This window comes from Delphinapterus leucas, chromosome 13 (genome assembly GCF_059928025.1).
Source record: "Delphinapterus leucas isolate spDelLeu-1000000601 "Yukka" chromosome 13, BTC_Dleu_Yukka2, whole genome shotgun sequence".
Taxonomy (NCBI): domain Eukaryota; kingdom Metazoa; phylum Chordata; class Mammalia; order Artiodactyla; family Monodontidae; genus Delphinapterus; species Delphinapterus leucas.
Genome location: NC_143141.1, coordinates 41,404,642 through 41,419,759, shown reverse-complemented (window position 1 = coordinate 41,419,759; position 15,118 = coordinate 41,404,642). Strand labels below are relative to the sequence as shown.

Below are 15,118 nucleotides of genomic sequence, written 5' to 3'. Positions count from 1 at the left end.
AGCCATCTTATCTGGACATTTAGGTTTCTGCTTTCTTTTTTCAATCTTATTTTGTGTGTTTTACAGTTTTCAGTGGATTCCTCACAGCTTCCGGTCTCTTATGTATTCTTGATTTGAATTCCAGTTATAAATTTTAACCACACACACATATGTTCCATCATTTATAGAGATGTGGCACAGGAGGGAGAAGTTGATGTATACACTCAATCCAGTGTCTTAAAACAGAAGAGGTACATTTCATTTATAGAGTAATTCTTCAGAGTACAGACTTCTGACTGGGAAAATTTAAACTTGGAAATCCAAGACAGGTTTGAGTCAATAGAGGTCAGAAAATGCTATATTCATAATATTGTATATAATTATAATGTATATAGTAAATATCAATTCTTGCTTCAGAAGTTTACAGGTATAAAACTCTTCTAAATAAAAACAGTGCCAAAGAAGCTATTTTATGTCAACGTGATCACCAATTAAGTGCCTAGGAGCGGCAGATGTAAGCTACGCTATAGAAATAATGCCAACGGAAGACAAACTACGCAATAGTATCATGCCAAGGGAAGGCACAGATGGCTGGAGAGCAGCAGCTATAGGTCTTTTTATAGCATTATCAAATAGCACACACTTGACATTCCAACTGGTCCTGTGCCAATGGCCAAGGTAATTAGGGATGTCAACATGAGAAAGTTCAGAAGGCACAGTCATCCTCATGCCATCCATATGGGGCCAGAGAAGCAATCTTGGGTAGTAAATGACTGTCTTTTATGCCACAGTAATAATTAAGTTGGAGAGGTCACTTGAATTTTGAAAAGCAGAATAAGGTCCCAAAGACACAGAATTAAAAGTATTTCTGTGACCAACAAAAATAGACTTCAAAACCACACAGCTTCTACTCAGAGAAACAATGTCTAGAGCTGTGACAATAGTGAAAATTTAAAATATTCTCAGTTTAGAAAAGTTTCAAGTACAGTACAAAGATCTTTTTTTTCTGAATTATTGAAGAGTAAGTTGCCAACACACTCTTGAATACATTAGTGTTTATTTCCTATAAATTTGGATATTCTCCTACATAACCACAATCAAATCATGAAATTAACATAGATAACATTACTCCCACTTAATCACTGAAATTTCACCAATTGTTCCAGTAACAATTCACAGCACACAGCACACAGATCCGTTTCTTGATAGATTTAGTTGGTATGTATCTTTAGTCTCCTTATTTAGTACAAAATAGTTCTTCAGTCTTTTCACTGATGTGAACTTGGAATTTTTGAAGAGTATAGGCTAGTTATTAGAATGTCCCTTAATTTGGGTTCAATTGGTATTTCCTCATGATTAGATCCAGATTTTGCACTTTTTTTTGCAGGAAAGCCACAGAAGGGCTGTTGTGTTCTTATAACAATATATAAGGCAGCAAATTATTTTTATTTGCTCCATTTTGATCATTTGAATAACATGGTGTCTACCAGCCTTCTCCACTGTAAAGTAACTTTTTCCTTTTGTAAATAATACATATTTTGTGGGGAAATATTTTGAGACTATGTAAATAATATCCTGTATCTCATGAAACTTTCTCTCACAGTTACAGCATTCATTAATGACTGTTGCCTTATTCAACTATTACTATGATGTTTGCCAAATTGTGATTTTCTTTTCATTTTATCATTCCTTTTATATTTATTAAATGGCTTTCTTTATTTGTGTACTTACTTGTATCAGTATGGAGTCAGGGTGCCTCATTTTATATAATGGATTACAGGTATACTCTGGAGATATTGTGGGTTCAGCTCCAGACCACTGCAATAAAGTGAATATTACAATAAAGCAAGTCACAAGAACGTTTTGGTTTCCTACTGCATATAAAATTTATGTTTACACCATACTGTAGTCTATTGAGTGTGCAGTAGCATTAGGTCTTAAAAAACATTGTACATACCTTAATTTTAAAATGCTTTACTGCTAAAAAAGAAAATGCTAACCATCATCTGAGTCTTCAGTGAGTTGTGGTAGTAACATCAAAAATTACTGTTCACATATCACCATAACAAATATAATAATAATGAAAAAGTTTGAAACATTGCAAGAATTACCAAAATGTGACACAAAGCCATGAAATGAGCAAATGCTGTTGGAAAAATGGTGTGTGATAGACTTGCCTGAGGTAGGGTTGCAACAAACTTTTAATTTGTAAAAAATGCAGTATCTGTAAAGCACAATGAAGTGGAGGCGCAATATAATGAGGTGCACCTGTATAACCATCCCATACATTTTGATATGTTCATTAAAATTCAATTAAAAATATTTCCAAGTTTCTCTTGTGATTTCTTTGATCCATGAGACTTTCAGAGAAGCGCTGTTTAATATGCAAAAGTTGGGAACTGTAAATATATGAATGTTATTGACTTGTAATTTAATTCCTTTGGTGTCATATTTCAGTCTACTAAAGTGTCTTGTGCCTTATTTTATGGACCAGCAGATAGTCTGTTTAGTGAATGTTCCACATACATTTGAAAAGAACGTGCATTCTAAAGTTGTTGGATGTGGATTCAAAAACTGTCAGGTTTAAGTTGGTTAAAAGGTTCACTAATCTTTATGGATTTTTTTTTTTTTTTTTACTACTTGTTCTGTGAATTACTACATTTGTCTATTTCTCTTTTTTGCTGTCAGCTTTTGCTTCACATATTTGAAACTCAGTTATTTTGTACATAAACATTTAGAATTATGTCTTTCTGCTGAACTTTCATTATCACAAGTGTCCTTCTTTGTCTCTAGTAATACTTCCTTTGTCCTGAAGTCTAATTTCTCTGATACCTTACTGTTTGCATGGTACATCTTTTTAATTTCAATTTATTGTGTCATAATAACTGAAGTGTTTCTCTTACACACAGAATATAATTAGGTCTTGCTTTTTATCCAGTTACACAATCTTGGACTAAAAAAAAAATTCAATCTCTGCTTTTTAATTGTAGTGTGCAGTTAATTTGAATTTAATGTAATTATAAATGTTTGGGTTTAAGTATACCATCTTGCTTATTTGTTTTCTGTTTGTTCTCCTGTACTCCCCTCTTTTGGGTTGAGTATTTTTTATGTATTTTTAAATTTCCTCTATTGACTTTTTAAAGTTGCATATCTATTTAAATTTTTAAGAAAATCCTTTCGGCACTACAATACGCAATCTTAATCTATCACAGTCTACTTAGAATTAATATTATACCACTTCAGGTAAAAGGTTCGAACGTTACAGCAGTATAATTTCATTTATCCCAAATCCCCGTGATGTTAGTGTCATTCATTTCATATCTACATAGGTTATAAACACCACAATGTATTGTTGGTATTTTTCCTCTAAACAGTTATCTTTTAAAGAAATTTTGGCATGAGGAAAAAATACTTTTATTATTAATCCACGTTTACCATTTCCAGAACTCTTTATTCTTTTATGTATATCCACATTTGGCATCATATTTGTTCTGCCTGAAGAATATCCTTTAATTCTTCTTATGGTGCAGGTCTGTTTGTGCTGAGTTGTCTCAGCTTTCATTTATTCAAAAGTGTCGTTATTTCATTCTCATTTTATGGTAATTTTCACGAGATATAAAATTTTGTGTTGAGAGTTTTGATTTTTTCAGTACATTAAAGATGTTGTTCCATTATCTTTTGGTATCATTGCTTCTGATGAGAAGTCAGCGATAATTCCTATTAGTTGCTGATCATTTTATGTAATTTTTTTTTTTCCCTGGGTATTTTAAAGACTTTTCTCTTCATCATTGGTTTCAATAGTCTGGATATGCTGTGCCAAGATGTTGTGTGCCTGGGTAAAGCTTTCTTCTATCTAGAGTTCACTGAGCTTCTTGGATCTGTAGACTGATGTTTTCCACCAATTACATGTATTTTAGAGCACTTGACTTTGTCTCACATGTTAGTTCTTGTTCATTTTTTGCAATATTTTTCTTTCTTTTATTCAAATTAGATGATCTCTATTGAACTATCCTCAAAGTCACTAATCCTTTATTATACAGTGTCTATTATTTTTCTAAGTAGAATTTTTGATTTCAGATTTCATATTTTTCATCTCTAGAATTCTTCCCCCCATGGTTTTTAATAGTTTCTATGTCTCTGCTAAGAATCCCTATATATTCAGTCATTATGTTCTTCTTTTCTTTTAAAATCCTTGAACATATTTATAATAGCTGCTCCAAAGTGCTTGTCTGCTCATTTCAACATCTGGGTCATCTCAGGGTCTGTTACTATTAGCTTCTCTTTTTCTTCATAATACATCACATTTCCCTGATTCTTCACACACCTAGTAATGTGCGACATTGTTTATGCTTGACATTGTGGATGTCACATTTCAGGGAGTTTGGATTATATTGTCCTTCTTTAAAGGATACTGAGTTTTGTACTAGCAAGGCACTAAATATGCGGTAGATTCTTTTGATCCTGTCAAATTGGTTTTATGATATTTAAAGGCAGATCTATTTCAGTTTTGTAAATAGTCTTAGTATGTGGTCCTTATTCTTAAAGCATGGCATTTCTGAGGTTTCATATAAATGCTCAGTGAGGTTGCTTCACTTTGGCTGAACCAGAATTAAAGCATGTCTCAGCACTCTGCAGCCTCTCCATTCACTCTCATTGTCACAGCAGGGGCTCTTTGATAGGCCTTGTCTACTTGCAGCCTACTCTCCCATCAAGGACCCAAAGGGAACCACCGTGAAGACTTCTGGGTCCCCACTCTTCACACAGATTCTCCCTTTCTGGTATCTTGCCCCACAAACTTTAGACCCCTCATCATCCCTGAATTCTGAACTCTTATCTCTGGCTCTTCAGCTGAGTGATATCACTGGTCTCTGCTCTGGAAGTTGTATACAGGGCTCATCTGTGTATTCTCCATTTTTTGAGGAATCATGGTCCTGCTGTCCTTATTGTCCACTGCCTAAATACAGTTGTCTCATATATTTTGTCCAGTTTCACAGTAGGAGGACAAGTCCGAAAACCAATGTCTCCATTGGCTGGAAGTGGAAGATTCCCCCTTCCCTTACCTCACCAGTAATATTTTAAAACAGTTGAGCCAATATTAATTATATCATGATTTCCCTTTGTTTGGGTTTTAGTAAGAAATAGCCTTGAACTATAGGGACCAATGAGAAGCTGATACTTTTCTAAAGGACAAGAGATTGGGGATGGACACAAAAAGTGTTACACCTGTCCAGTTCACGTGACACTCTAAGATACAACTCTTCTTTGTGTCTCCCAAGATGCAGATGGGTTCTCAAAGAGTAGATTCATGGTTCTGGAAGATCTATCAATATGATGACTAGCATAAACCACATCTACCTGAAAGAAAATCATGCCTAAACATGTGAAAATGTTCTTTCCTGGAGACATGAATGAGGAAATAGGGAAATAGGCAATTGGTGCTACTTTTCTGTGATCCTTTTCATATTCACTGCACACAACAGATGCTTCCCTTTTACTACAGACAAACTTTAAGAGCACTTAGTTTGGATGAATCATCTCCCCAATAAGCTGGGGTTCTGTAAATCGTTCAAGCAAGATCAGATTGTCATGTAGATTGTCATTCTACAATAAGCAGTCTTACTGAAATCTTTGTGCATTTTCATAAAAAATAAAAGGGAAACAATAGCTTTCTTAGACTTAGTTATGGGTAGTTATCAAGTCACAAATTGCTAACTTTTGGAGAACTTCCAAATCTTTTGTTTATATAAGCAGTTTGGTATAATTGGAAATGACATGGAGTTTAGAGTCAAACACATCTGAGTTTGAATCACGATCTTCAGTTTTCCTTATCAGTTTTGTCAACTATAAAATAGGTATAATAATTCTGTTGGTTAGGATTATTATGAAAATTAAATAAGATAACATGCAAAGCCTCTGGCATAATGCCTGGCACTTTGCAGATGATTAAGAAAAGTTAACTTCTTTCATTTTTTGAGCTGTAATGATTTTGTTCCTGATAATCATAAAGCACTCACATGCCCTCAAGCAAGACAGACTATAAATTTAAGCAGGCATAATCACAAATATCTCCTACTGTTATCAAAGGAGAGACTTGCATTATTAATCCTACAAGATTAAAACAATTCTTGAACTTGAAGAGCTGTAAATTTTTTTTTTTTACTTTCTTGAAAATGAGTTAAAATAGGAAAAAATTAGGTTCTTCTCTTTAGTTCTTTTACTTTAATTGAGTGATAAACCCTAGTATGCAGTATTTTATAAAATTTCATTTCATCCATTTGGGGCATAAAATTGATGACATGTTATGCTTAAAAGTAGAATTTGTCACATTTAAGGCTCTTAGTGATTAATAGTTCAAACATAATAGCACACTGCAGGGAGTTATACAGAATTGGAAAGCAGCTAGTGCCAAGTTTAACACTTCACTCACCTTCCAAAAATATACTGCAGAACTTCTGATTCCAGTTATCCAGATAAGGATATAAAAGAGAATACTCTTACTGAGAATGACTAGAACAGCTGGATAAAATAATTTCTAAAATTCTGTTTGAAGACACTGGAGACCTACCAAGACAGTGAGTATCTGAAAGACCCAAGTTCCTAGACAGAAGCAAAGCCCAGAGAGGTATAAGCCTGATGTTTGGTGCTGCTTTTGCTTTCAAAGCATTTGCCAATTTGTAATTGGTGGCCAAGAGCCTGAGAAACTGCGCAGAAAGTAGTGTTTGAAAAGTTGAGAAACTGCACAGAGCTTTAGGTAGAGTTTCAGGTACTGGGCTAAAAGTACAAAGTTATATACTTCAGAGATTGCTGAGGCAGAGCTTTCAGCTGGGACTCCTGAAGGGCTACATTCTTGGTAAGTATAAAGTGGAAACAAACCACCTCTCAGACTGAAATTCAGCTTCAAATAAACTCAACTCCAGAATAGATTAAAATGTTGTTTAACCTTTACCCTAATTATTTGCCAGAAACAAAAATAAATTCTTTCTGGAGGAAAATAACATCATATACAACCTCAAATTATCACTAAATTTTAAATATCTTAAGTCCAAAATGCAATTTAAAAAAGGAAAGAGATAAGAGTAAATGACCCCCAAACAACAGCAACAACAAAAAGGCCTACCAAAAAGACATTAGTCAAGAGGAAAAAAATACGCTAATGAAAGAGAAGAATGGAATATAGTTAATACTAAGAAGGCCAAGGATGGTTAAAGGACATAGAATAAGTCGGACATACAGAAAAGAAACAGTTGTACTATTATTTATACTTCAATTAAATATTCCAATTAAAAGACAAAGCTTGTGAGAGTTGATTATAAATATCCAACTCTATATTGCTTACAAGAGATACAACTTAAATATAAGGAAACATGGATTATGATATATGAAGGATATAAGCAAACACAAACCAAAATAAAGCTGGTGTAGGTATACTTTGAGATATGAAGTCGGTTTTAAGGCAAACATTTCTAGAAAATAAAAGAATGTTTTATAATGATAAAGGTGCAATATACCAAGAAAATATAACAGTTCTAAACTGGCATGCACCTAACTACACAGCCTTAAAACAAATAAAATAACAAAAAAGGCAAACAGAACCACAATCACAGTGGAAATTTTTAATACATCAGTCTGAGTGAAGACATAGAAGAACTGAACAACATGACTAACAAACTTGATTTTATTTAGAATACTGTACCCAACAACTGTAAACTGTAGAGTACATATTCTTCTCAATGAACATGGAAACTTCACTATTGACCATATAATGGGCCATAAAGAAAGTTTCAACAAATTTCAAAGGGTTGACATAATACAGTAGGTTAAGGGGTGTGTGTGTGTGTGTGTTGTCTGAGATTAGTTGAAATTTAAAGAAACCATGGGCAAAGAAGAATTCACAACAGAAATGTTAGAAATATTTTGAGCTGAATGATAATGAAAAATATGACATAAAGTGTCAGAACACAAAGCTATGCTTGAATGGAAATTATCCCCTTGAATGCATACATTGGAAAATAAAGCCTAAAAAAATCCATGATTTAAGCATCTATCACAAGAAGTTAGAATAAGAACAACACATTTAAACAAAGTTGGAAGACTTATGCTACTGGATATAAATACTTAGAAAGAACACTAATTAAGACTGGTCTTGGTACAGGGATACAGACCTAAATGTATATATGGGAACCTGATTTATGACAAAGGTGGCCATGTAAAGCACTAAGCAAAGGACAGTCTTGTTAATAAACAGTCATAGGTCAACTGGATATGTGTGTGTGTCTGTGTGTGTGTGTGTGTATGTGTATATATATGTGACAGAAATTAACTTTGAGCCATACCTAGGTGGATCATAGGTTTGATTGTTAACATTAAAATAATAAAACTTTTAGAAGATTAAAAAAGAATATTTTCAAGACCTTGGGATAATAAAAGATTTTAAAAACAGTACACAAAGAGCACTAACCAGCCTCTAGCAATTACCCTTCTGCTCTTTATTTCTATGAAATCAGCTTTTTTCTTTTTAAGATTCCAGATATAACTGATACCACACAGTATTTGTCTTTCTCTATCTGGCTTATTTCACTTAGCATAATGCCCTCCAGGTTCATCCATGTTATAGAAAATGGCAAGATTTCCTTCATATTTTGGCTGAACAATATTCCATAGTGTATGTGTGTGTGTGTATGTGTATATATATGTATGTATATATATATCTTTCTATGTATTATATTTTCTTCATCCACTCATGTCAGTGGACATATAACTTGCTTCCAGATTTTGGCTCTTGTGAGTAATGCTGCAGTGGACATGGGAGTACATATATCTCTTTAAGATACTGATTTTGTTACCTCTGGATATGTACTCAGAAGTGGGAATACCGGATCATATGGTAGTTCTATTTTTAATTTTTTGAGGAACTTCCATATTGTTTTCCATAATGGCTGTATCAATTTACAGTCCCACCAACAGTACAAGGGTTCCCTTTTCTTCACATCTTTGCCAGCATTTTTTAATCTTATGTCTTTTTTGAAAAAAGCCATCCTAACAGGTGTGAGGTGATAGCTCACTGTGGTTTTGATTTGCGTTTCCCTGATGACTGCTGTATCTGTTGGCCATTTGTATGTCTTCTTTGGAAAAATATCTCTTCAGGTCCTTTGCACATTTTTAAATTGCATTATTTGAATTTTGGTATTGAGTTGTATGAGTTCATTACGTATTTTGGATATTTACTCCAGATCAGATATATGATTTGCAAATATTTTCTCCCATTCCATAGACTGCCTTTTCTTTTTCTTGTTTGTTTCCTTTGCTGGGCAGAAGCTTTTTGGTTTGATGTAGTCCTACGTATTTATTTTAGCTTTTTTTGCCTTTGCTTTTGGTGTCTTATCCAAGAAATTACTGCCAAGACCAATGTCAAGTGGCTTTTTCTCAATGTTTTCTTCTAGGAGTTTTGTGCTTTCAGGTATTACATGTAAGTCTTTAACCCATTTTGAGTTAATTTTTGTGAGTGGTATAAGGTAATTTTTGTGAGTGGGCCCAGTTCCATTCTTTTGCATGTAGATATCCAGTTTTCCCACCACCATTTACTGAAGAGACTATCCTCTCCCCATTGTGTGTTCTTGGTGCCCCTGTCAAAAAGCAGTCGACAGTATATTCATGGGTTTACTTCTAGGCTCTCTATTCTTTTCCACTGGTCTATATGCCTGCTTTTATGTCAGTACCACCCATAAAATGGAATACAATGTAACCATTAAAGTAGTGATATAGGTCTATATTTATTTTTATGGAAAACTGTCACTATAACATTGATGAATGAAAAAAAACTAGTTATAAATAAGAAGTTTAGTACGTGTGTACACTTATAGAGGTATTTTAAAGGATGTTCATTTCTGGATAAGAAAATTTCAAGTGATTTTTTTTTACTTTGTTCTTTATATTTTATGGTATTGTTTTTTATTATATTATTATTTACTCATAATCTAAATAGTTCATTTTCATCTAAGGGCTTACTGAATCATATTGATTTTGCTTACAAAATATCTTCTCTTTTATATTCATGTAATTCAGGCCATTTCAGGTCTTCATTATTTCTTGCAATTGGCATGTAAAAACAACTGTTGCTCTCTCTTAATAGTAATGACACATAATATCTGTTTAGTACTTCCTAGTTTACAAAGTACTTCCAATACAGTATCTCCACTAAGATTCAAAAACAATCTCAAAATGGATTAAAGACATAAATGTGAGACCAGATACTATAAAACGCCTAGAGGAAAACAGGCAGAATACTTAAATCATGGCAATATATTTTTGGATCCATCTCCTAAAAGGAAAGGAAACAAAAGCAAAAATAAACAAGTGAGACCTAATTAAACTTAAAAGCTTTTGCACAGCAAACGAAACCATCCACAAAAGTGAAAAGACAACCTACTAAATGGGAGAAAATATTTGCAAATGATGTGACCAATAAGGGGTTAATATTCATAATATATAAAGAGCTCATACAACTCAACATAAAAAAAACAAACAACCTAATTACAAAATGGGCAGAACTGAATAGCCAGTTTTTTCAAAGAGGACATGCAGTTGGCCAACAGGCACATGAAAAGATGCTCAACATCACTAATCATCAGGGAAATGCAAATCAAAACCACAATGAGATACCACCTCACACCCGTCAGAATGGCTATCACCAAAAAGACCACAACATATGTTGGTGAGGATGTGGAGAAAAGGGAACCATCATACACTGTTGTTGAGAACATAAATTGGTACAGCCACTGTGAAAAACAGTATGGGGTTTCCTCAAAAAACTTAAAATAGAACTACCAGCAATTCCACTCCTGGATATATATCCGAAAAAAAACCCAAAACCACTAAGTCAAAGAAGATACATGCACCTTAATGTTCATAGCAGCATTATTTATAATTGCCAAGGTATGGAAGCAACCTAAGTTTCCATCAACAGTTGAATGGATAAAGACGGTGTCTTATATATATACCTTGGAATACTACTCAGCCATAAATAAGAATGAAACTTTGCCATTTGCAGCAATATGGATGGACTTGGAGGACATTATGCTAAGTGAAATAAGTCAGAGAAAGACAAATACTGTATGATATCATTTATATGTGGAATCTAAAAAATACAACTAGTGAATATAATAAAAAAGAAGCAGATTATAGAGAACAAACTAGTGGTTACCAGTGGGGAGAGGGAAATAGGGAGGGGCGATATAGGAGTGAAGGGAAACAAAGGGTTATTATAGGATTACATGAAATCATCTGTGTGAAACTTAAAAATTATAAAGCACCACAGAATTCAAAGATGCTTTTATTCAATTAAAAAACCCAACCTATGGGTAGGTACTATATTATTATCGTCATTTATATACATTTTAAAAAACTCAAAAGTTACTGATCTTGACGACAACTTATGACCCAAATTCCATGTGTCTACCATTACACCTTCCCATTACACCTTGCTGATTTGGGGTAAGGAAAAACCCAAACTCCTTAACATGGTCTGGATATAATAAGGAGTAGAGTACATTTCCCAGAACTGAAAGAAAGCTGATGTAGCTGGAAAGCAGAGAGGTGAGAGTGGAGGGACCTTAGATGCCATATTAAGGAGTTAGAATTTATCCCAAAGGTGACGAGAAGCTGCTAAAGGGTTTTAAATAGAGGAGTGAAATTATAAATTATGATTTTTTTGACAAGGGGTCTGCAAACTTTTTTTGTAAAACACCAGATAGAAATATTTTAGGCTTTACAAGCTATATAGTCTCTTGCAACCACTCAACTCTGCCATCATAGAGTAAAGCAGTCATACACATTACATAAATCAGTTTGGCTGTGTTCCAGTAACATTTCACTTATGGACACTGAAATTTGAATTTCACTATCATGTATTTTTAATATCATATATTTTAAAGTGTTTTGATACTATTTTTCTTTTGATTTTTTTCAGCGATTTAAAACTGTAAAAAGCCATTTTGGGGCTAGATTTGGCTGGCAGGCCATAGGTTGCTGACCCTAATTTTAGAAGATGTTCACTTAGGCTACAGTGTAAAGCAGACAAAGAGGTCCTTTCTGGCCCATTTCCTCAGGTCCAATACCCACATACTGACTTTTTAATATTCAAGGCCTATTGATATCATGCTATATGTCTTTTATCCTTCTATCTCTGATAGATGCTAATGCAAAAAGAATATTCTCAGGTTAACCATTATGCTTTTTTGGTGACCCCTTTGCATTCAATGTGGTCATATTTTTATTCTTTAAGGAAGAGATATCTTGGTGGGAGAAGATAATTTACATGTAGGAATAATCCTGTTTATTTTAAAAACTTTTAAATTCAAAGAGGTAATATTTCTCATATAGGCTAGATGATAATTTAAATACTAATATGTGATCTATTAGAAAACATGATAAATTCTTTAGACAATTTCAATATGGAGCTTCAAATGTATACAGTAGAATCATGAGCTTAAAAGGAGCTTTGTTTAAGGCCTTAATGCTCTCTTAAGGCTCTTAATGCTTCCTGAAGGCAAATCTTGGGCTATAAATAAGCAATGTTACATAGGAAGAATAAGGATGTAGCATTTTGATTGTTCACCTTTACAAATAAAAAGGAAAGTAAAACTATTTCTCTCATTCCCTTATTTTAGGTTTTTACCTTTTACTAGTAAATATCCTTATGGGTTAGGGTTAGCCTATCAGCAGAAAGCCTATTTGGCTTTAAACTAACATGGAGACTTTCTTTATATTGTTACTGCCTAACTGAGACTAAATGCTGAAACAGATATGATTTGAAAAAAATTTCTAAGATGGCTTTGATGATTATTTATTAATTAATAGCCAAAGAAGCAAAAATTACAGAGCAATATAATAATACATTGAGAAAGAAAGTTTACCAGACACTAAATATTTAAATACTCATCTCTTCAGTTCTTTTCTTTGCTAGAAAAAAGACTGGGACTATAGACATAAAAAAAATAAAGAAATATGAAGAAAATCTACCTTTACTTGTGAGTAGTGTCAGAGGTGAGAAGGTGGAGGTAAAGAGTGAAAGTCATTGGGGTCAGAAAATCTAAAAGGTGTTGTAATTAAATTTCTGACACTGTGATGTCTGCATGCATAGACTCTGGTGAAAATAATAAAATGTTCCCTTCATATACTAATATGCCTGATCAATTTGACCTAACAAAATACAGATGAGCAACAAAAGGCTCATACATGTGAAGTATGATCAATGAAAGCACAATTTAACTGAATGATGCAAAATTAGAATTTAAATAACAAATTCATTACAAAGTCATGAACCCATATTAACATCTAAAGCATCAAAGCTTAATTTAAACTACAAAATGTCTTCATTTGTGCAGAAGATTCAGGTAAAAGAGCCTTCCAGAAGTTTTTGTTGTTTTCAAGAAGCTTTTGCTTCATTGTTTCATTGACAACAGTGAAATCTCTGTGGAGCACAATATGCTGGAAAACCAGGAACCCCACCTTTGTTTATCTGATCTCACTGGACGCTGTGGTGAAAGATCTTATAAAATAAGAACCTGATACAGAGCACAAAGATCTGTAAGAAACTGGTTGATTTTACTGTTCCGTAGCTAATAAATGGAGGACTAAAGCATATTTGAATTTATATCCTCTTGGATCCACTTTGCACTGTGGGTACTTTAAAAATACAAGTGAGAACATTCATAATATGTTACTTCTCACTAAAAATGAAGGGACAAACTGAGCACATTCAAGATCTAGGGGACATGTTTTGCCCTATGTCCTGGTTTCTGAAGCTGTACTTCTTTAGAGAATGGATTAGAAAGACATTTAAGCTTGTTAGATACAAAGGTGTCATCCCCTCACATCAACGTACATGAGGAGAAATGTTCAAGAATTATAAATTCTTAGAAAACTTAAAAAACCCTTTGGGTCTGGCAAGGAAAATGTCAAAAGAGACTAGATGGCTATTGCCCAGTTTCATGAAGGCAGAGCTGCAAGCCAGGATGGAATAATACTTTCCCACCATGTGTCGAAGGCACAAATGACACTAATCCTTTTTAATGGTCACAAAAGCTGACAACTTACTCAGCCTTAGAACTGAAGGCACAAAATCATCTCTGGGAATGACTCACCATAAACAGGTCACGAGCACCAATGTCAACAGCTAACAGAAATGCCTTTTCAAATCTCTGGTACCTATAAGGTAGAAAAGAAATGTTATATGTTGTGAACAAAACTACAGAAGAGGAGAGATCAGTTTGTTTAATTTACTTATGTGTTACTGTTTTTGTTCTGATACGAAAAATATTCTCAAAGAGGAGGGACTTTGCCTGCTGGGATCTTCCCTATGTGAACTCTTATTGTACTTAGGAGGAGCTGAGGCACACAGCCCTGTGGAGGTGTTCAGTGCAACTTTCAAAGATAAACATAACCAGATTAGGTGCTGCTGAATGTAGAGAAATGATAGCTTAGGAAATAATGTTTCTCATTATATTTTACTTTGTTGTGTTTTGTTATGTAAGAGAAAAGTATGGGGATATGGAGAATATAGCAGGATAAGAGCAATTAATAAATCATATAATTATACTTTCATGTTTCTTAGGTAAAAGTTAAGAAGTCAAATGTTGCATTATTACAAAACTTTCATATTTGTGAGTTTGGAAAAAATACGTTCTCCTCTGTTGTAAATGAAAATAATAAATAGTTTCTAAGATTTTTTTGTTTGTTTGTTTTGTTTTCTAGTTTTATTTTCAGTTTCTTTCAGAAACTGAAACTGCCGTGTCAGTTTCTGCTGTATGTACAGCAAAGTGAATCAGCCATATGTATACAAATATCCCCTCTTTTTCGGATAAGTATTTTTTTAAGATACTACTTTTCTACTGTTTTATCCTATCTTTCCTTGAGGTAAAACTGAGAATTTTCTTTGTGAAAGTTTAATTTTAGGCTAAAATACATGAGAACAAACTTCAGTTTAAATTAATTACCTCTGAAGACATTTTAAAATCCTGAGAGAAAAGCATGTCATGAACATACAATTTGCACAGGATTTTGGAATGAAAGTTCATCTTTATTTTGTCTAAATGTTGAGACTTACATATAACTGTCAGTCTTTCTGACTCAAGAAACAAGA

The 15,118-nt window shown here is 33.6% G+C and overlaps 1 protein-coding gene across 4 annotated transcripts in view; it reads right to left on the bottom strand.

The window, feature by feature from the left end:
* The window catches only part of WDPCP (WD repeat containing planar cell polarity effector), a 611,687-nt gene that overhangs the window by 158,101 nt on the left and 438,468 nt on the right, over positions 1 to 15,118 (bottom strand). For 3 of the 4 annotated variants that reach the window (XM_089922334.1, XM_089922333.1, XM_089922335.1), the window contains 2 exons: positions 14,121 to 14,184; positions 1,711 to 1,797 (listed from right to left, as the gene is read on the bottom strand). In XM_089922334.1, coding sequence (XP_089778460.1) covers positions 1,711 to 1,797; positions 14,121 to 14,184 — 151 coding nt within the window. The remainder of the gene's footprint in view (positions 1 to 1,710; positions 1,798 to 14,120; positions 14,185 to 15,118) is intronic. The other variant, XM_089922336.1, reaches the window with a different exon arrangement.